The sequence below is a fragment of the Lissotriton helveticus genome, chromosome 2_1, assembly GCF_964261635.1.
Source record: "Lissotriton helveticus chromosome 2_1, aLisHel1.1, whole genome shotgun sequence".
Classification (NCBI taxonomy): Eukaryota; Metazoa; Chordata; class Amphibia; order Caudata; family Salamandridae; genus Lissotriton; species Lissotriton helveticus.
Genome location: NC_136059.1, coordinates 596,517,521 through 596,540,512, shown reverse-complemented (window position 1 = coordinate 596,540,512; position 22,992 = coordinate 596,517,521). Strand labels below are relative to the sequence as shown.

At 47.3% G+C, this 22,992-nt stretch overlaps 1 protein-coding gene across 2 annotated transcripts in view; it reads right to left on the bottom strand.

Annotated features, from left to right (window-relative positions):
- Positions 1-22,992, bottom strand: part of LOC144818166 (survival motor neuron protein-like) — a 399,426-nt gene that overhangs the window by 238,248 nt on the left and 138,186 nt on the right. For both annotated transcript variants that reach the window (XM_078675289.1, XM_078675290.1), the window contains one exon: positions 3,767-3,904. In XM_078675289.1, the coding sequence (XP_078531415.1) occupies positions 3,767-3,904 (138 nt within the window). The remainder of the gene's footprint in view (positions 1-3,766; positions 3,905-22,992) is intronic.

The window sequence follows — 22,992 nt, the reverse complement described above, 5'->3', positions numbered from 1 at the left end:
AGATGGTGGTACTTCCCAGATTCTGTTTTTTTTTCTGAATATCCAAATTGTGATACCTGGGCACATCATTAAGACAATTCGCTCTCTATTAGTCAGACTGGCTTGGGCGGGGGAACCTGCTGCGCTTCAAGTTGGACGTTCTCACACTACCATACTCTGTGGGAGAGCTGGGGGCTGCAGATCTGGAGTTAATTTATAGAGCAGCGCAGGGCTCACATGCGTTCCACTGGATCCACGAGGAAATGTGTCCTCCTCATTTATTAATTGAACAGGTGGCTGCAGCACCAGATTCATTTTCACTGTACCGTTTCGGACTACCCTCAGAAGGACTGGTGTCCAGGATTCTGTTAATTCGGTGGTGCATGTGTGGCAAGATCTGCTGAAGAGGCAGGCAGGCACGATACTGTATTCTCCTCTGACCCAGATTGCATGGTGTCATTGGCTGCCGATAAGTGGAGAAAGGGGGTGGTACAGGCTCTTGCAACACTTGATATCACCAAGATAGGCAACTTGTTCTCAGAGGGCGAGGCTCGTGGATGGACTGAGTTAGCTGCAGAAGGGCGCAAATATACACCCCTCGCTCGATTTCAATTCTATAGAGTGAGACACGCGTTGCGCAAATTGCTGGGTGATGACATGTCGGAGCCACCCGAGCTGGGGCACTCTCTCACCTACTGCGCACTACTTCCCCCAGAAGGATCGTTACTATTGTCTATGATATAATGCAGGATTATAGAAGAAATCACTATACTAAGGCCAGATTGGAATGAGACTCGATGACACGGTCTGCCAGTATTGCTGCGAGGTTACACAACATGTATTCCTGAATGGCAGGCATCACACGATTCATTTTAAATATCTTAATAGAGTCTATCATACCCCAATACGGCTGTTTTGTTATGGCCTTTGGGATTCTGCAGACTGTGAGATGTGGGGCCGGCGCAGAAGGGTTTCTACATATTGCCTAAATGTGCCCTGTGATAGCGAAGTTTTGGGAACATATCTTTCAAACATTGAACAAAATCACGGGCTTTCGTTGACAATGGACCCACTGCTGGCATTTTTGGGATATACTGGGAAGCTGCCAAAAGAGGTGTGAAAGCTCATAGGTATGGGATTGTTGCTTGCCAGGATTGCTATGCGCTGGGCGCAGGGACCTGTGCCTACAGTTACTGACTAGTCTAAAGATATGATGTTTTGCAACACACAATCTGTTAGGTTAGTTCACTTTTGTATAGCGCGATATCACCAGCAGGTCTCTTAGCGCTTTAGAGAGAGGGCCAGAAGTCATTAGAACGGTTACATAACATTGCAGGGAAAGGGGTTCCTTGTGAAGGTGTTCAGGAAACTGGTTCCATAGTTGTAGGAGTCGGACGGAGAACGCTCTGCCCCCTTTTGGATGCGGTATTTCACCGCAGAAGGGCCTGGTGGCAGGCCTCGTGTGACCACAGTATGCGACCCAGAACATAGTTCTTGGCGTTGTTTAATGTAGACTGGGGCTTGGCCGTAGATTGCTCTATGGGCAATGCAGAGACCCATACATTTTGCTCTTTGCTTAATGGGGAGCCAGTGCAACTTGCACAGCAGAGGGGTGGCGTGAGTCCTTCTAGCCAGCCTAAAAATCAATCTGGCTGCGTCGTTCAGTACCACCTGCAGTATATTGATACGTTTCTGAGGGAGGCCGATGTATAAGGCGTTGCCGTAGTCTAATCTAGAGGCGATTGTTGCTGACACAATCACCTGTAGTGAGGCAGTTGATAGGAGGGAGACAAGTTTCCGCAACTGTGTCAGGAGACCTATACACATCCCGACCACTGGGTTGACTTGATTGGCCATGGAAAGCTTGGAGTAAATTTTTATACCCAGCCTTTTCAAGACAAGTACTGGTATGGGGGTGGTACCCAGCTCTTGGGGCCAGAAGCGGTCGCTCCAGGCATTGTTTTTCGTGGGGAAGACGAGGACTTCTATTTTGTCAGGGTTCATTTTTAGGGAATTGGCAGTCATCCAGTTTACTGTGAATCAAAGGATGTTTTGCACCAGATCTTGGGCACAGGCGGAATTATCAATCCGAAGGACGAGTTGAGTGTCGTCCGCGTAGTTGAAGACTCGGCAGTCCATACGGGCTAGAGCCGCCACCAGAGGCTGTAGGTATATGTTAAAGATGAGCAAAGACAGTGAGGAGCCCTGGGAGACGTCGCAGGTGAGGGTGCCCCTGTTAGATACCTGCTCACCTAACTGGATCCTCTGGGACCGACCTGACAAGAATGATTTTAGCCACTGGTGTGCCTGCCCGTAAATGCCCAAGTCAGTGATTCGGGCCAGCAGTTGTGTATGGCTGACCGTATCGAATGCCGCTGTTAGATCTAGTAAAATCAGGGCGCTCAGTTTTTTATTGTCCTGTTACCACCTCAGAGTCGCCCTAGGGCTTCTGGGAACTATACCAGAAGTACATAGTTGGAATAGAAATAGGGGAGGCTGAGGGAGCAGGCTCTACTGAAATACAACAAATTGGACGATGCTGTGCAAGAATAAATTAGATCATTTTCATTTATTGAATTTTTATGTAACACAATGGAAGTGAAGGTCAATGTTATGCAGGTAGTGGGCTGCGAGAGGTGGGCCTTGGGCTGATAATGCGGCTGTACAGTGGAGGAGATGTAATATTTGTATCATGCGAGGCGAGATCGCTCTGTAATTGTTCATGATGTATGTACACTGAGTTGCAAATAGTCAATGTATTTACATGCTTTTTGCTTTTCAATAAAAAAAATTAAAAACCAAAATAAAAAATAATGAAACAAAATGTAGAATTTAACATTCGAAAACACTCTGTAAATGTTAACTAATTTGAAATTGCAGGCTAAAAGTTCAGTTAGCATCAGATTGATTCTTGGAAGCAGTTCAAATGCATCCAACAAAATATATCATGGATGATTGTTGGGTTTAATTTAATTTAGAAAACCTTAAAACTTCTCACTAAAATTTGAATATTTGTTTGAGAATTTTAAAAAAATGCAATCATATGTGTATTTGTTTGATTAATGCTGGTTTCTGTATTTTGTGTATTGTTTTGCAATTCAAATCATCGAAAATGCTCAGGCTTGGGTACACAACGTTCAGTAATAACTTAGGAGGTCTTTTGATTCCAATAACGATTCAGTGGGGATCCCTGGGTTGCCATTAATGATTAAGGTGGGGTCCACAGAAATCAAAAGAAACATAAGAATACCCACTGAGTGATGCATCTTTGCTGAAATTATCCTTGTCTGAAAGTCGTTCTGCGCCTATACTGAACTAGAAATAGCAGAGGAAACAAAGGTAGGATTTTTCCATCCCAGTACTATCATAAAACTCATGAAACGTCACAGGGTTCAAAATGGTTTTGGAAAATGAGGAACTTTAGTGAACCACTGGATGGTCAGAGGCAGGCCAGTGCAGCCTAGCTGCCAAGGAAACTGGTCTACCACTGGTTCAAGTCCCTCCTCCTGGGAGTGCATGCAATTGAGGGAGGACATGGAGAACTGCAGATTCTACTTCTGCTGTACTAGCTGCTGTGCAAAATTCTAGTAGAAAAATGTATGGTACTTTGTTGTCTTTAATAAATAATGGTTATAATTCATTAGTGGACATGATTTTAAATAAAGAGGAAACCAAAGGTAGGTAACTACAAAAAAATACCTTTTTCGCAACACACACACACTTGACTAAAGTTTTAACAAAACAGTAAAACTAACTGAACATAAAAGTGTGCGTGCAAATGGCATACCCTTCCTGGCAAAGGAAATGGAGAAAAATGGGAGTTCCAGGTGGTGTTCTTTGGAATGGTACGCGTGGGTGGTTTGCTGGCCGGCGATCTCGAAGATTGTTCACTCTCATCTGTTGAATATGAAGTTTCAGCTTCATTCTAGATGAAAATTAAAATACCAGTTAGTGGCTTGGACTAATACACCTAGTCCATTAATTATTGTGAACATTAATTACTTAAGAAATAATGCATGATGCAACATGTGATTTAGTTATCAAGTGTATATTTAGAAAGCATGGTATAGTATGTGGGTAGTCGAGAGGTCTTTTCTCATGCCATGAATTTAAATTAGTCTATTTAATTGCATTATTGATAGGCTCTCTAAAGCCAAACAAAAGTTAATTCTCCTGAAAATTAAGTATCCTTTCACACCCTTAGTGCAGATTTCATCATATTTTGTGATAAATCCAATAATGATATTTAAATTGAAAGGCGAACGGGCACAGAAACAAGAGAAACTTGACCACCTCAACATATTGTAAGAAAAATAATAAAAATACACATTTATCTTTAACACCCTTTAGCTAGTACTTATTTCTTTCTAACAGCTGGAAGCGCCTTGCACAACTTTTGCCCCTTGTCTCAACATCCAAGATCGCCTAGAATCCAGTCACCTTGCCTAGGAATGGACAATTGATACTTTCTCTACCAAACATCAAAAGAGGACCATGCACGATCCCAAAAGGCCCTTCAAGAAAATGTGCACCAGGGCAGAACTGCTAAGAGATTTATTATCCACCTCCCCTACTTTTGCTCAAGCTCTAGGCTTCCAACACTGGGCATTAGTGCAGGAAACTGGGTCTGTATATACTATACAAAAATGAGGTATAGTGTGCACAGTGACCAGTGGAGCCCCAAAGGTAGACAGAGGTAAAAGTAGATAATACCTTACTCTCGATTTGTGGTAGTGTGAGCGAGCAGTAAGGCTTTATCAGAGGGTAGTGCTAAGCATTTATTGTACAAACTCAGGCAAGAAATGATGCCACACACTCAAAGACTATGCTCAGACTAATTTGTTTGTATAAAAATATTATTTAGTTATTTCATTTCAAGAACCAAGCCAGGCCTGGTGTAGTTAAGTGAAATAATACTTTGCAAGATTTATGCAGTGAATTACAGTTGAATGCACGCTCAAATGCAGTTGATTGATTTACAATTAAGTCAACGGTTCTAAATTGCTGTTCAGTTACTTTATAGATTACTGTGCACATTACATCTTGGATTACTTTTAAGTTACTTTTGCTAATCAGTGTGATATGCCTAGATATCACACTAAGACATTTCCTAGACAAAAGGTATGCAATTCAATTTTTACACATATGCAGTTTTTTCAAAGTTTCATACAAACCAAATCCACACTGAATTTACAAAGACAATCAGTCAATGCAATCCTATAGGAGGAAATTAAGTTTTCGGTTTACAGGTAAGTACATGTTTGTGGGAGTTGGGTTTCTGGGGTTAGAACCAGGGTTCCCACAGAGGCGAGGATGCACTCTCAAAGCACCCTCCGCAGCACTAGGGCTGCCGGGTGTAGAGTGTTGAGGCCCAATGTTATCCAAAGGAGGATAGAGGGGCCCGTTTGGTGGCTGCTCGAGTGCATGCCACAAGATTGTGGGAGCAAAGCTCCTGGTGTTAGGCTCAGGGCAAAGGGGGATCCGTTTCAGCAGGTGTCCTGTTGATTTCAATGGTGATACTCCGGTTGCAAAAAACACAGCAGGCTCGGATACGAAGATCTTCTGGAGGCGACCACCGGTTGGAGAGGTAAGTTGGGATGCCTGTGGATGCTGGGACACTATCGGTTGGGCCACCCAAGGCTGTGGGACGTCGGGTTAAGTGATGTCTTTAGGCATCGGGTGTTTCTTACCAGCTCGGGTCGCGGTCGGGGGGATCCTCCTGAAAGGGGCTGCAGACATCGGTTGGAGACTTGAAGCAGCTCAGGGATTACCAGATCCCAGGTCAGGATCACCAAGGAGACGAACTTGTGGTGCTGGGTCTCTCGGACCATGGGCGTCAGGTGCACTCGCGGATTTAGCTGGAGCCAGAGTCTGTGGGTGAGCACATCCGGTGCCCATGGGAGAAAGTCTTGATTTGGGAAGGTAGGGTAGGTCCTCTGGGTTCTTGGGGCTGCTGGCTACAGAACACGCCAGGTTTTCGCTGAAGCAGATCGATGTCAGGACAGGCCGGTAGGTCTGGGGACAAAGCAGTTGGGGCCCTCCTCTTCTTCAGCACGGATCTTCAGTCTTTCTTCTTATTGCTTCGTGTCTGAAGAAGCAAGGTTTGGGGTTGCCCCTAAATACTAGATTTGGTCGGGACCAATGGATCCTATTATGCCACCTCCAGTGGGAGGGGGGCATAAGCCGCACTCTGGTTGGCTGGGTCCCCCCCATACGCCCACCTGAGGGGTAGGGTTGGCAAAGGTGGGCTCACCTCTCCTCCTAACTTGATTTTCCCGCCAATTCTCCTGCCCAAAGTGGGGGCAAGAACCAGTGGGGGACAGTTGTTGGGAGCAGCAAATTGCTGGGGTAACTCACCAAGGCGGTAAGCCTGTGAAGCTTCCTCTTTGTGGTCCCTGCTCATCCTGGGGGAGGAGGCTTGGCACCTCGTCCCACGATGTGCATTGTTTCAGGACCCTGAGAGCGGCATGCTCTGGACCAAGAAGTCCAGAAACATGTCTGGTGGTGGCAGCTGGCGATCAGCCAGTCAGCCAGGACACTAGAGTTAGGTCGTTTCTCAGGGGCCATCTCTAAGATTCCCTCTGAGTGCATTTTTCATTAAATCCCACACTGGCATCAGTGTGGGTTTAATTATTATTATTTACTATAAGCAGGCTTTATATAGCGCGAACAAGACCCTTGCGAGTATCAGAGCGCTTTACATGACAGATGTAGAAAACAAGAGAAGAAATAGCAAACAAAAATCTAAGTGCATCAGATAGACAATACTCATTAACGTGATTTAGTCGTTTATGTAGTTTAATGTGCTGAGAAGTTTGATACCAAACTTCCCAGTTTTCAATAAAGCCATTATGGTGCAGTGGAGTTTGTAATGACAAACTCCCAGCACCATATACTCTTTATGGAATTACTGCACTGACAATGTCTAAGAATGAACTTAGACTCTATAAGGGATACAGGGCTCATGTACCTGTACCCTCACCACTGGTATAGTGCACCCAGCTAGAGGGGTGGCTTACCTATGTCAAGGCAGTGGACTGTAGGCATGGCACACAGGGATGTGTGCCATGTCGACTCTTCACTTTGTTCTGCACCAAAATACGCACCCTGCAATGGCAGTGCGTGTGTGTAAAGGTGCAGGGCCTCTAAGGGTAGCAAATAAGTACTGCAGCCCCTAGCGTCTTTACCTGGTCACAGTGCCCTTGGTACCTATGGTACCTTTTACAAGGGAGTGACGTGTGGCCAGAGGTGCCAATTGGGTTTTACATCAGTACAGCTTAGGGAAAGAACATGGGCCTGAGTACCTGGTTGGCAGGAACCCAGGCACACTTAAAGTACATCAAAAAGTGGGGGGCAACTATGAAATAATTGGCACTTTCCTACAATTAGGAAGGGATTAACGACCGTTATCCATGCTCCAATAATTTTCCAAAGGATGATGTCGGGTCCTCATAATGCCATAAAGAGTAATATGACTGAGTTCTTGCGACCTGATCCTTTTGACAATTTCAAGAATCCTCGAGAAGACTGTGGGTCCCCATTCTTCAAGAGAAAGGGAACACTGGCATTCCACCTTTCAACGAGATTACAGAATTCCATTCACCCACACCTGCGAATATGTTTTGCCATGGTTGCAGGATACATTATTCTAAGTTACGTAAAGAGTCTTTGGAACTTGCATTTCCCATTTTGTAATAAAAAATACTTTTCTAAAAAACATTTAGCCTATTATTTCTATCTGGTTCAAGTTAGAGTGCTCATTTTAAAGAACCAGATGCGAATTCGAGCACTTTGCAGCATTAAAAGGTCTTCATAATGCAGTATCATTATTAAAAAAAAAAAACAAAGAACAATTTAGAAATAGCAGCCGTCAGCAGAATATCAAATAAGGTGCCTGTATATTTATAAAGCAAGTATTAATGTAATAACATCCCAATATAGCTATTATTTCATCAGATAAAACTCTTCAAAAACATTCCCTAAAATAATGTCCAAAAGATAGTCCATGAATCGTCAAAATCACTAACTGGATAATCCACTGACCTTCATCAAACATCCATAACTTTGTTTTTCAATCATTTCAGGGATATTCACAGATAAAGGAAATTCCCTAAGGGTATACTCAGATATTTTTATTATACATCTGGATCGCTGATATCATTCAGCAACAAGTTATCTAAGGAGTCTCATTGTTGGTTGAGTTCCCCAAGGTGGTACTCGCCCACCTTGATGTGGATATACTGCCTATGGTGAAGCAAGTCATGTTATGCCGTGAGTGAAGCATCCTTTCCAAATATATTTGGACTCCTGCAGTATTTATTCATTTATGCAGAGTTTTATATAGCGCGAACTAGAACCGAACCGAATCAGTTATCAGAGCGCTTTACATAGCACAGTTACGTTACATGAGGACACACTTTCTTTTTTTTTTTTTTTTAGGCACGGGGAGATCAAGTGATTTGCCCAGAATCACAGGGGGTTTTTGGCGTCGTTACCGAGACTCGAACCCAGATCCCCAGGTCCGAGGTCGAGCGCCTTAGCCGTTAGGCCAACCCCTCTCCCCATTTAGGAGTAAAGACTCTGTAGATCCCACTTGATAAAAAAATACCTAGCCATATATTGTGGAAATAATATGAGCATGAGTCACCTTGACGAGGCCAATATTTGTTTTACTAAAATTAGCCTTTTATACATGGGCAAGAGTTCAGTAACATTTTGACAGAAGAAAACCCAAAGATTTTCTGACAGTCTTTATGTTTCTATAAAGACCATCTTAATCGCCAGAAAGTAGATACATATTCTGCATAATAAGATCTCCAGATAAGAAGTATAGTTAACAGACGTGAGGTCTGGTATTTTTAAATGCACTGAAACCTCCATAGCCTTTTACAGGCTAGGCTTTCCGCAGTCTTAAGACATAAGAGTGCATTGCCGAACCAAACTTTTACAAAGAGGAACAATATGGTCAAAAGGGTAAAGTTAAAAACTAATGAAAAATGTAGTCGAACAAGCAGATTGTAAAGAGAAGTTGGAAAAAAAACAGCTGCTTCTATGCCTTAGCATGTCTAGTACTGGCAGTTAGTTGCCAGTCAGCCTGCTCTTTTTTCCAGCTCATGCTGAGGGGATCTCAGAACACTTCAATGGATTTTCAATCTGTTGTGAGGTATTTCCCCTCACAGAAGTTTTAAAAAAGTTGATGTGTTTGAAGCATTTCTACCTTCTTTTAACACCTTTTAAAAGGAAACCTCTCAAAACCTTGAAATTTCATAAAGTGTCCTTCTTGCAGGAGGAAGGCAGATTCTGACTCCATGCAGAATGAGTGGTATATTTACTATGCTCACACTATGCAGGAATGTAAATGTGGTAGAAAAATATCAAAGAGTGCCTAAATGACCAAGAATGTAGTCATCTAAGAGGCAATTTAGTGGGCATCGACTTTAAGAGGATAGGAAACCGCATTGCAAGATTGCCCGAAAAGAGCCCCCTTTCTCTGCAACCGGGTCCTCTCCTCAAAAAGACTTCCAAAGAGGAAGATCTTGAGAGAAAAAGAAACTCAGGTTTCCACTTCGAATTGACAAAGGTTCAGACGCTGAAGCATTCTCCATTTAAACATATTTGCCAATGAGAACAGACTCCGCCATAAGACCGATGGGGACTCCTTCGAATAATCACTCCGACAGTGAGGACATCAACATTTACTCTGAAAAGACGTTATCCCCACTTTTTGCCTGGTGCTTTGCTGTTTCTGACTAGTCTGACTGGGATCCTGCTAATCAGTCTATGTGCTTTCTCCCCTAAATTAGTTATGGAAAGTATTAGGGTACATCCCAGATTGGATACTGGTGTACCCTTACAAGTCCCAAGTATATGGTACTAAGGTACCCAGGGCATAGGTACACCAGCGGTCCCCCATGGGCTGAAGCATGTATTATGCCACACACGGGCTACCACTCAAACTGTAACTACAGGACTGTCATTGCAGCCTGCGTAAGCTGGTGCTTACAACACTGCACTTAATACCTATACGTCACCCCTAAAGCAGCTCTTTCAATCCTGAAGGCAGGGTGCTCGGTTCCAAGTGTGAGGGTGCCTGTGCATGAGCAGGACACACGTACAACCTTCCGATTCCATTCTCCTAGGTTGGAAGTGCATCAGCCATTATGATACATAGAGTGGCCATGTGTCATAACGCGATGACCATCTCTAAACTTGCTGTAACGAACCCTGTCATGTGTGGTATCCAACATGTTGGAATCATAGCCCCCACGCCGTAAACGGTGTGGAAGGTATGATTCCATGCACTGTACAGCTCCTGCGGGAGGCCCTCAGTGCTCCCGGTACCAGTCTTCTAGACCCAGACAGCACAACATGGCTGCTGCCGACCAGAGACATGATTCTGCCCTCTTGCTGCTGAGATAAGCTCGAGCAGGGGAAGGCAGAACAATAGGTATCCTGTCACAGGGAGGTGAGACCACCTCCCAGACAGGGTTTAGTGTATTTGGGCCAGGTGGGAACGCTCGTCAGCGCCACTCAGTCCGCTTGAGGGGCACATTTGGTGACCTCCTTGCACAGTCCAGTTTAAACGAGATCAGGGAGCAGTTGTCTCCCTCTCTGGTGCGAAACTGGACAAAGGACATGGGAGTATCCGCCCCACTGTAGGGCCCCTCCCCTGGGAGGGAACCCTGAATCGATCCAACCCTTTCCTTAGAGTACTTAAGGGCTTATCTGTAGGTGGGTCCTTAGATTTGTCATGAGGCAAGATTCATGTCAAGAAACCAGTTCTTCGACAGTTTGGGCACGCTGAACTTCGCTCTGGGTATCGAGACTGCAACTGGGAAGACTACTGCTGCGCCTGGTCTCGTCGCCCTGCTCGTCTGCTGCAACGTCCGTACATGTGCTTCATACAGGAACCTTTTGAGGCCTGTGAGCATCCAAGACACCTGAAGGAATCTCCCTCCCAGGGAGGGAAGGAGTCACTTCCCTGCATCTGCAGGCACCGCAACGAAGCTGACCTGTCTGCTGATCCTGGGCTCCCATGGACTCCAAAAGGCTCAGCAACACAGGTGGTGGTTCTTCACATCCCTCGAGTCCTGCCCTGTCCTCTCACCATGTTTGAGGCCAGTATCCCTCGTCTGAGCCACAGGAACCAAACCCCTGTGCACTGCATCGACTTGCTGTTGCAAAGGCTTGTTGGCTTCCTTCATCCAAGATCTTCAGGCTCCAAGTAGCCCCAACGTCGAGCATCTCCAGTGACCAAGATCTTCATCCTCACCAAATCACTTGCACCGTGGGCCTGCATCTCTGGTGAGCTGCTCGAGGTCCTCTTGCGACTCCAGTGCCTCTGGCCTGTGGATCCTCTTGAGGGTCTTCTTTGATTTCAGTAGGCTACCCTGATTGTTCGGGGCCTGCTTCAACTCCCCTGGTTGTAGCGAGTCACCTGGACCTTGCTGGTCCCAACACTGTACCTTTTTCGCTTTCCACGTTGGTTGCAGTTGCCAAGGCTTGTTGGTGCTCCCGACGGACACCGACCCCCAACTCTAGACGTCTGGCGTTGTGACAGCTAATAAACAGCTCCTGGTCTTCCACAGCATCGCCTGGTTCGCACAGCTGCAGCTCCAAGGTCATCGTCAGCTCTCCAGCAAAACCCGACATCGGTGGCATTCATCTTCTGTGCCTCCTGGTTACTCCTGAGTGGCACAGACTCTGTCACCTCTGCTTGCAGGTACTTCTCATCTTGAATCCACCTCTGGGTTCCACTGGACACTTTCCCCTTCTCCAGCAGTGGGTTTGTCCTGAAGACTTCACACCTATGCACCCGGCTTCCCTGGTGCAGTTATCCTGGTTCCTACGGTATCCACAGGTGGGGTGGCTCGCTGACCTTCTGTCTTCGACGGGATTTCTTAAAGGTCCACTGGGAGGGGCCCTTCTTAAAAACTGCAACCGCGACTTAACCACCGACTTTTATTGAGCCTGCGGTCATGTTCCCACTCTGCACACGGCCTCCGTGAGGTTCCTAGTTACCTACCCGGGTGATTGCTTCGGTCCCCAACACTTCTACTTCTTATGGGTACAGTCTTGAATGGAGTCGGGGTTCACATACCACTATTTTAGGGAATAAATCTTTTTATTTTATTTTTATTTATTTATTTAAGAAGTTTTGTATAGCGCTAGCCAGACCGCAAGGTATCGGAGCGCTTCACATAATTACAAGGTGGTGCAAAAAGAAAGCAAACAGAGCATATCAAAGTACAATACAGTGCACAGAGACCATCAAGGTGCGAGTCACAGTAGGAGGAAGAGGGAGTCCCCGTTCGGGCGATGAGCAGAATCGCTTATGACATTCCAGGGTGATCCTATCTGATAGTTGAGGAGCGATCAAGGAACAGGATTTTGAGCTGACTTTTGAATTTAGGGAAAGAAGGAATAGTTCTGATGTCGGGGGGGATAGAGTTCCAAATTTTGGGTGCCTTCCTGGCGAAGGACCGATCATTGGTTTTTTGTTTTCGAGTTTTTAGTGGGATCAGGAGTAGGGTGTTAGAGCTTCTGAGGTTCCTGTTCTGACCCGCTTTTTTAAGTTTGGCCGCCAGATATTCAGGTCTGCCAGTGTGAAGGGCTTTGTGGGTGAGGCATGCTGTTTTAAAGTTCGCCCGCAATTCTATTGGTAACCATTTGAGTTCTGTTAGTGCCGGAGAGATGTGGTCAAATTTCTTTATTCCAGTGACCATTCTGGCAGCCGCGTTGAGGGTTGATTCTATTTTGAAAAAGGGAAAGAAGGAAAGCATTCCTGCGACAGTACGCCGTTATATGCCTACAACCTCTCAGGCCGGCAGCGTATAAATAGCATATGAATCATAGGTACACAGCTTGATGCCTACGACCCAGGGGCTGGCAGCGTTTTCTGGACCGCGGAAACATCTTTATTTTCACAAAGAGGAACATATGGTGTGAACAGAAAAAGAACATTTCCCTTTCCCCCTCCCCCACGCCCATCCCCAAGCAACCAAAAGAAGACAGGGGGTCACGCACCAAAAGCAAAGGTGAACTGCGGGTTAATGTTCCATTCTCCATCAAAACTCTGCCTTTTCATCTACGGGATGTGCTCGCCCCCTCGGTCTCCGGGATCAGGTGTAATATTTGTAAGTATTTGGGGCACATCACCTCCATGAATTCTTTCGACAGCACTTGAATGAAAGGGGCCCATAAGTCTGCATATGTTTCACCTTTGTGGTCTTGTACCAGCGACATGCGCTCCATCGCTAGGGTCAGCCATAATCTATGTAGCTGGGCTGTGTGGTCGGGTACCACCAACGTACCCCAATGTACCAGGATCGCTTGCCTTGCGGCTAACAATGCTAAAGCCATTTGCCTACCCTTTATTGACCGTAGAGGAAATGTCAAAGCGTTAGGGAGCCTTAGCAGTGTGTAAGCGGGGAAGCGTAGAATTTCTGTCTCAAATGCCATGTGAATGTCGTTTAGCACCTCCTCCCAGAATCATCCCAGTCTCGGGCAGTGCCAAAGTAGATGTGCCAGGGACCCAGCCAGCCCGCATCCCCTCCAGCATTGCTCTGTGTGATTTTTGACTCACCCATGTATGCAAGCCAGTGTGAGGCAACCTTGAAAGCGGACTCTGTTCCCGCTGTGTTATGGGCAGTATGATGGGTCCTATAGTGTATTTGTTCCCATTGCTTGTCCGACAAGACCCTGCCCAGTTGGCTCTTAGTGTGCTCCCCTTTCTGGGATGCTGACAGCCGTTTGTATAATACCAAGTGTTTGTCGTCTTTTTTTTTTTTTTTTTTACAAATGAGCCATTCCTCAAACGGCATCAGCCGTCGCGAGGCCTGCGCTAGATAAGGTGGTGAGGGGACCCAGTACCTCAGTTGGAGGTAGTGAAACTCATAAATCTGAGGGAGATCATAGTCTAAGCGTATTTGTGCAAAAGGTATTATGCCCTGTTCATCAATCAGCGAGCCGACCGCTTGCATCCCGCCTCCCTCCACTTTTGAAAGGTCGCAGATTTGCAGAGGGGGGGGGGGGTTAAGGGTTTTCCACTATTGGTGACATCGGCGAGGGGAACGTAGTCAGGCCTTGTTTGAGCGCCTCTAGTTCGCTCACTTCCTGTTCAACACCTTGCCGAGCTTCGTGTCGCTTTCTTTCTCTGCAGAGGAGATTGCCATCAGTTCCCCCCTCACTACCAGCTTCAGTGTCTCCCATAGTGCCGCCATCGTTGTCTCTGCATTGTCATTATGTTGTAAATAGTCTGTGATCCTTGTGCGGATAGCCTACACTACGCTGGGTGACTGTAGCAATCCCTCCCGTGCGCGCCAGCGCCGGTTGACGTGGGGGTGGGGGTGGGTGTCTGCTTGTATGGTGATTGTGATCAGTGTGTGGACCGATAGGGAGCGCAGCTCTATAGTGGTGTCCCGGACCCTATGCAACTGTTGAGGAAAGTCGCACGTAGGGTTTATGTGCAGCAGAGTAGTGGGTATAATCCCGACTGGTAGGGTGGCGTTGCTGCCAAACATCATGTAGCCCCCTGTCTGTGAGCCACTGTCTTCCCTCCGTGGAAAGTTCCTCCTCTTACCCCACCCTCCGACAGGAGCGGTTCATATCATTGTTCATGACCAGGTTAAGGGCTCCACCCACCACAATCACAGCGTCTTGTGAGGCCAGGTTTGCTGATAGGTGCCTGACAAGAAAGGGCTCCTGGTGCATGTTTGGAGAGTATATGTTGACCAGCGTAATAAGAGTGCCCCTCCCCCACTGCAGTCTAAGGGATAGGACCCTCTCTTTCACCTCATAGTGTGTTGATAGGACTTATCCCTCCTAACTTTTCTCCCAGCAAAATGGCTACTCCATTTTTCTTAACATTGCCTGTACTGGTAGGGAAAGCAGCAGGATAGCATCCGCACCGTATCTCTGGACAGTAGGTCGGTCTCCTGCAGCATACACACGTCCCCTTCAGAGTTCTCTAATAAGGAGAGGGTGGAGGAGCACTTAACCAGGTGATTAAGGCCTCTTACGTTGAGGCGAACAACTATGAGATTCCTACCCATATGCAATAGTTAGTGGTGAGGAAAGCACCGCCGCAGCCCTCCTGTGTAAATGACTTGAGGGGCAGAGCAGGGAGCCCAAAAGAAAATAAACCCCAAAAACCAAACCATTATGTATTTTACGGTAACAAGAAAAACAAGCATTGGAAATGCAATAGGGCTCGCATTAGAAAAGTTTGAGCTATTGGTCTTATAAATGAGTTTTTTTTTATTTATGTGTTATTTTTTAAAATAGCTAAATTAATAACTTTGTCATTTACAATGCCAATAGTTATAACTTTCGCAAATGTGACACCTATAGCATTTGTAATGCAACATGTTTTGTATTTACGTGACTTAGATGTATTGATATTACAAATAACAATGGCTCTTAATTGTTTTAAATAATTAATACTTAAATAATTTATTTAATTTGTAATGGCAATAGCTTAAACTTTTGTAAATAAATTTTGTGAAGATTATGTTCAGTGTTTTTTATTGTGACGAAAATCCAAGAACAGAAGTGAAATATTAACATCTTTTTGTGATTTGTAATAAAGCATGCAAGCTTGAAAACAGCTTGAAACATTGAAAGAACATATTTGAACCAATGATGCTGTGGTTGCGCTAAGTGATGCTGTGGTTGCGCTGAGTGATGCTGTGGTGGTGCTGAGTGATGCTGTGGTGGTGCTGAGTGATGCTGTGGTTGCGCTGAGTGATGCTGTGGTTGGGCTGAGTGGTGTGTGCATCGGTGGAGCTTAGTGGGTGCATCGGTGGAGCTGTGTGGTGGGTGCCTCGGCGGAGCTGTGTGGTGGGTGCCTCGGCGGAGCTGTGTGGTGGATGCCTCGGCGGAGCTGTGTGGTGGGTGCCTCGGCGGAGCTGTTTGGTGGGTGCATCGGTGGAGCTGTTTGGTCGGTGCATCTGTGGAGCTGTGTGGTGGGTGCATCTGTGGAGCTGTGTGGTGGGTGCATCTGTGGAGCTGTGTGGTGGGTGCATCGGTGGAGCTGTGTGGTGGGTGCATCGGTGGAGCTGTGTGGTGGGTGCATCGGTGGAGCTGGGTGGTGGGTGCACCGGTGGAGCTGGGTGGTGGGTGCACCGGTGGAGCTGGGTGTAGGGTGCATCTGTGGAGCTGTGTGGTGGGTGCATCGGTGGAGCTGGGTGGTGGGTGCATCGGTGGAGCTGGGTGGTGGGTGCATCTGTGGAGCTGTGTGGTGGGTGCATCTGTGGAACTGTGTGGTGGGTGCATCTGTGGAGCTGTGTGGTGGGTGCCTCAGTGGAGCTGTGTGGTGGGTGCATCGGTTGCATCCCACACTCATTGTTTCAAGATAAAAGTATGCAACTTGCCACCATGCTTGAAATGCACGCAGAAAGAAAGCTTACTAGTTAGAAAGTATTAGGCAAAGTAAGACGCTGAGTGAAAATACGCCTGCAAATGCTCACAGCCATGTAAAGTTACAGAAAGTCCCCTGAAATGATAAAAGTGTGTTATATTCAAATAAAAGTACGGTAACACTAGATAAAACGAGTCTTTGAGGCATAAAGTTTGAAACGCAAAAACACGAAGAACTCACTTAAAAAGTAGCAAACATGCATAGTTCCATAGAGCAACATGAAGCACAGGATGAAGACAAGCACACAAAGGAGACAGCTGGAAAACGTATCCACTATAACAGAGTGCTTAATCAAATAGACAAGCGAGAAAAGCCAGAAACACCAGTGGTGCGGGGAAGCAGATTGCCTTCAAGCATATGGGGAAAGCGAGGCACTACAGAAAGGCGAGCGCGCGTGAATAATTAGGGGAGGACAAATGCAGACACGGCCTGGGGGAAGCTTGTGGGAGGGAGGCTGGTGGCATTGTGCACGCGCTCTGCATCAAATCGCCAGTGGTTAAACTCTCGTTAAGCGACAATAGAGCTCGCCAGCTATGCGCAAGCGCATCAGCAGGCGAGCCCTAAAAACTAATGTGAATGACAAAAGTTTGTCCTGGAAAATGTATACATGGGGGGCAATCGCCCACGACGGACCTCGAGTCTAACAACGGCAGCCCTCCGGCTCTGCCATAGTATTCTGCTTATTTTAATGTTACCTTGCAATTAGGTGGGGGACGAGTGGACCGGGCTGGTGGTCACGAGGAGAGTTCTGCTTCTCTTTCTTTTGCAATAGTCGCCGTGTCCGGCTTGTGGGCAGAGGATGGCTTACCCACCATCTGCCACCAATCTGATGTGTCTCGGTTTCTGTCCGGGGACATGTGCTGGCTCTCCCGGGAGTCTGGTGATTGCAGTCTCAGAAACTCTTTGGCCTCTTGCAACGATCTGAGCTGTCTCAGCTTGCCCTCGTGTCTATATCTGCTGCAGAAAGGATGTCTCCATGCGTAGGCAATTCCTTTCTCCGTCAGGTGAAAGGTAATCGGGCGAAATTCCCTCCTTTTGAACAAAGTAGCATCAGCGAGATCCTGAAAGAGCGTTGGGGAGTGCCCTCTAAATTGCAAAGGATGCATGTCTCTAGCCTTCCGAATGATCAGCTCCTTCAGTTGGAAGTTGTGCACGCATGCCAAGATATCCGAAAGCGGGGACGACCTGCGGTGCGGCACCCCCACACAGTAGACTTTGTCGAACTGGATCTCTGTTGAGTGTTCTGGTCCCAATACATGGCGAACAAGGGCCTGTACGAATTCCCTGATGTCTCCCTCTGCCCCAGATTTCACTCTCCGGATGCGCACATTGTTGCTGCGGGACCAATTCTCCAGGTTCTCCGCATGCCCCTGAAGTTCAATGTGCTGCTCCTTAAGCTTTAGTATCTCCTGCTGCATCATCTCTATTTCCCCATCACGCCCGGTTTCGTGTTCCATAAGTGTCGCCACGCGGTCTCCAATCTCTGCCACATCTCGTCGCACTTCATTGAGGTCTGCTGCCAGTTGGCCTTTAAGCTCCTGCAAATCTTCACGCAGAGTGGTGACGAGCGCCGTCATGAAGGCCTTCATCGCTGGGGTATCAGCCCGCTCCTGTAACCCAGTAGGCCCGACTTCCTCTTGGCAGGTGGGGCAGGCAAGCCCCTGTGAGGATTGGTTCAAGAGTATCTCCTTCACAGATCGCTCTTTTTTGAGTCTGGCGCTCGCCATTTATGAGCTTTTGTGGTCTACAAGTCTCTGGGTGTGACTTAGTGCTCATCACTTTGTGCACCCAAGGCAGTTAACACACTCTCTTTATTCCAGGTCGCTGTGGGTGTGCCATTGGGACGCCCTTTCAGTGCCAGGCATGGTGCGAGTTCCAGTGTTGCTGCTCTAGGTGACAGCCTCTCGCCCCCTAACGAATAGTTTTCTTACCTGTCGGTGTAGTTTTGCAGCTTGAAGATCTTTCTGGATTCACTATGCTGTGCATTATTCCGCGGTCTTGTGGTTGGGTCCGGATTCGTAGTCTTTTCTTTGTTTTTGTTTTTTTTTCTTAGCCCAGGTGGGCGTCGGCGTCACACCCCCTTGGGTGTATTTCCGGTGACGTCGGCATGCTTCCTGCGGAAGCTCCCACTCTTGGGCGCCATCTTCGGGTTCTTTTTTTTCCGTGTTTCTTTCATTTCCGAAGTAATGGCAATGTTGTATTTATTTGGTATTTTACCGCTTTGTACTTTTAAAGTCCTTTCTTTAGTTAACCACCTCTTCTCTCTCTAGCCTCATCTTTCTGGCGGAGGTGGGTGTGTTCGCTAGTGAATCTAGAAAGATCTTCAAGCTGCAAAACTACACCGACAGGTAAGAAAACTATTCGTTTTGCAGCGTGAATCTTTCTGGATTCACTATGCTGTGCATAGATTTTGTAGCGGTTTCTCATCTCTGTGGCGGCTGGGTGGAAGATGAGCGTTGGGTGTTGAATATGTGCTGTAGCACCTTCTGTCCCACTTGAGCTTCCTTGTTCATTTGTATGTCCACACAGTAGTGTTTCGTGAACGTGTGCACCGAAGCCCATGTTGCCGCCAGGCATATGTCCTCTATGGGTGTGTTAGCCAGGAAGGCTATTGTAGCGCCCTTCTTCCTGATGGAGTGGGCACGTGTCCCCTCTGCCAGTTCTTGTCCTGCACGCTTGTGGCAGAGTTGAATTGTCTGTGCGATCCATCGTGCAATGGCCTTTTTGGTTACAGCTTTCCCCATGAAGCTGTTTGCGAATGACACAAAAAACTGTTTAGTTTTCCTGTGTCCCTTTGTCCTTTCAATGTAGTGCATGACTGCCCTTCTGGCGTCCAGGGTGTGAAGAGCTCGCTCTGCGCTAGTTGTTGGTTTTTGGAAAAAACTCGGTATCTGTATAGACTGGTTCATGTGAAATTTGGATACCACCTTCGGCATGAAGTGTGGGTCAGTCCTCATCACAACTCTATCATTGTGTATTTGTATGTAGGGTTCTTGTAGCGTCAGCGCTTGTAGCTCGCTTACTCTGCGTAAGGACATTATTGCAACCAGGAAGGCTGTTTTCATAGTTAGCATCTTTAGGGAGGCCCTGTGAAGTGGTTCAAAGGGCTCTTTCATGAGTTCCGTTAGGACTGTGTTCAAGTTCCATGCAGGTGGCGGCACCCGCTTGGGTGGTGCGATCCTTTTCGCTCCTTCTAGGAATCTCTTCACCACCTGTGATGTGAAGAAGCTCCTGCACGTTTCTCCCCTTGTGTAGGCGACTATCGCTGCCAAGTGAACTCTTAAAGAGGATGAGCTAAGGTTCTTCTCCAGCAAGTGCGTCAGGTACCTTAGCACTGTGGAGTCCCTCTTCATTTTATTGTGGAGTCTTTCCTGTCTGCACCATATAGTGAATCTTTTCCATTTCGCAATGTAGCACTTCCGAGTGCTGGGCCTTCATGCCTCCCGAAGTACCCTCAGGGTGCTTTCTGGGAGTCTCAAATGTGCGAACTCTATGTCCTCAGGAGCCACGCTACTAGACTCATGCTCTCTGGCTCTGGATGTAGTACCTCCCCGTTCTGCATGGAGAGTAGGTCTTTCCTCCTGCTGAATCTGTGGGGTGCACACTGTCATCTCCATGATCTGCGAGTACCATGTCTACCTCGCCCACTGTGGTGCGACCAGTATCAGTGTCATGTTGCTCGCTCTGCACTTGCTCAGCACTCTGTGCATCAGTGGTATCGGGGGAAAGGCGTAAGCAAATGTCCTTGACCAATCTATCCATAGGGCATTCCCCAGTGACCCCTCCTCGGGCTGCCTGGATGCGAAGTTTTGGCATTTTGCATTCTGGCGTGTGGCAAACGAATAGTTTCTTACCTGTCGGTGTAGTTTTGCAGCTTGAAGATCTTTCTGGATTCACTATGCTGTGCATATTCCGCAATCTGGTGGTTGGGTCCGGAATCGTAGTCTTTTTTCTCTCTTTTTTTTTTTTTGTCGTAGCCCAGGTGGGCGTCGACGTCCCATCATTTGGTGTCCTTTCGGTGACGTCGGCGTGCTTCCGGCGGAAGCTACCACCCTTGGGCGCCATCTTCGGATTATTTTTTCTGTCTCTTTCCCTTGTTTGTCTTTGTAGTGAATCCATGGCTATGTATGTTAATCGTTTTTTTCAACGTTAGTGTTTCCACGTATTTTGTAATTGTTCCAACTTGCTTTCTTTTCCATGTTTTTCCACCCTCTTTTCCAGCCTCATCTTTCTGGCGGAGGCGGGTGGGTTCGCTAGTGAATCCAGAAAGATCTTCAAGCTGCAAAACTACACCGACAGGTAAGAAACTATTCGTTTTGCAGCGTGAATCTTTCTGGATTCACTATGCTGTGCATAGATTTAGTAGCGGTTTTCGTTACTTTTGTGGCGGTTGGGTGGAAGATGAGCGTTGGTTGCTAAAAATATGTTGAAGCACTTTTTGTCCCACTTGTGCTTCCTTGTTCATCTGTACATCCACGCAGTAGTGCTTCGTGAAAGTGTGTACTGAAGCCCATGTTGCCGCCAGGCATATATCCTGAATCGGTGTGTTGGCCAGGAAGGCAATTGTTGCTCCTTTCTTCCTGGTGGAGTGGGCTCGTGCCCCTCCTGTTAGCTCCTGGCCAGCTTGCTTGTGGCAGAACTGAATTGTCTGTGCGATCCATCGGGCTATGGTGTTTTTCGTAACTGGTTTGCCCATGTAACTGTTAGCGAAGGACACGAAGAACTGTTTCGTCTTCCTGTGATCCTTCGTTCTTTCGATGTAGTGCATCACAGCCCTTCTTGCGTCTAGGGTGTGGAGCGACCTTTCAGCGCGTGTAGTGGGGTTTTGGAAGAAGCTAGGGATCTGAATACTCTGATTCATGTGGAACATTGACACCACCTTTGGCATGAAGTGTGGGTCAGTTCTCATCACGACCCTGTCACTGTGTATCTGGATGTACGGTTCCTGCAGTGTGAGTGCCTGCAGTTCGCTCACCCTTCGTAGTGAGGTGATCGCCACCAGGAAGGCCGTCTTCATTGTTAACATTTGCAGTGATGCTTTGTGGATGGGTTCGAAGGGTGCTTTCATGAGCTCCGTCAGTACCACGTTTAAGTTCCAGGCCGGTGGCGGCATTCTCTTTGGCGGCGCTATTCTTTTAGCCCCTTCCAGGAATCTTTTCACGACTTGAGATGTGAAGTGGCTTCTCCCTGTTTCTCCTCTTGTGTATGCCACAATCGCTGCTAGGTGCACTCTCAGCGAGGATGAGCTTAGCTTTGCCTTGATTAGGTGTGTGAGGTACCTTAGCACCGTGGACTCCTTGGTCAGTCTCCTTTGGAGTTTTTTTCTTGCAACACCATTGAGTGAATCTTTTCCACTTTTCCCCATAGCACTTGCGTGTGCTGGGCCTTCTTGCCTCTCGCAGCACCCGCAGGGTGCTCTCTGGTAGTTTCAGGTGTGCAAATTCTAAGTCCTCAGGAGCCAGGCTGAGAGGTTGAGGCTCTCTGGCTCTGGGTGTAGGATTCCTCCGTTTTCCATGGAGAGTAGGTCTCTTCTTTTTGAGAACTTGTGGGGAGGCCCCTGCGCCATCTCCATTATCTGAGAATACCACGTCGGTCTGGCCCATTGTGGTGCCACAAGGATGAGCGTCATGTTGCTCTTCATGCATTTGTTGAGTACCCTGGGGATCAGTGGTATCGGGGGAAAAGCGTAGGCAAATGTTTTTGACCAGCTTATCCATAGGGCATTCCCCTGAGACCGTGCCTCTGGTTGCCTGGATGCAAAGTATTGGCATTTTGCATTCCGGTGTGTTGCAAATAGGTCTATTGATGGGGTGCCCCACTTCCTGAATAGACTCTCTGTTTCCTGACTGTTGAGTTCCCACTCGTGGGATGCTGAAGTCTGCCTGCTGAGCCAATCCGCTTCCACATTGTCCTTCCCTGGCAGGTGTATGGCTTAGCAGGTCTATTTTTAGTGGTATGGCCCATTTCCAGATCTCTTGTGCCAAGTTTGACAGCGGGAACGATTGCGTTCCCCCCTGTTTGTTTATATAAAACATCGTTGTGGTGTTGTCTGTTTGTATTAGCACCTTCCGGTTGTGTAGGTGTTTCTGAAAGGCCTTGAGGGCTAGCAACACAGTTTTCAGTTCCAGGTAGTTGATGTGCCTGACTGCATCTGTAGGGCTCCACAGACCCCTCACTCTGAGCCTGTTCATGTGTGCGCCCCACCCCTTCTGGGATGCGTCTGTGGTGATGGTCACTGTTGGGTCTGGTGGTGTTAGAGGTTTCCCTTCTGTTATTCTCTCCTTGGTCCACCACCTTATCTCTTCCTGCACCCTGTGCGTTACAACCACTAGATCCTCCCAACTTCCTGTAGCTTGTGACCATTGTTGTTGCAGCCACTCTTGGAGTGGTCTCATTTGTAGTCGTGCATTGGGGACCAGATGGATGCATGATGCCATCATCCCCAAGATCTTGCTCACAGTCCTCGCTGTCAGAGATCGCCCCTTCTGGTAGTGACGTTTCTCCCTCAGTAGGCTGAGCGTTCTCTTTTCGCTCGGTAAGACTCTGCATTGTATGGTGTCGATCTGGGCTCCCAGGAAGATCTTCACCTGCTC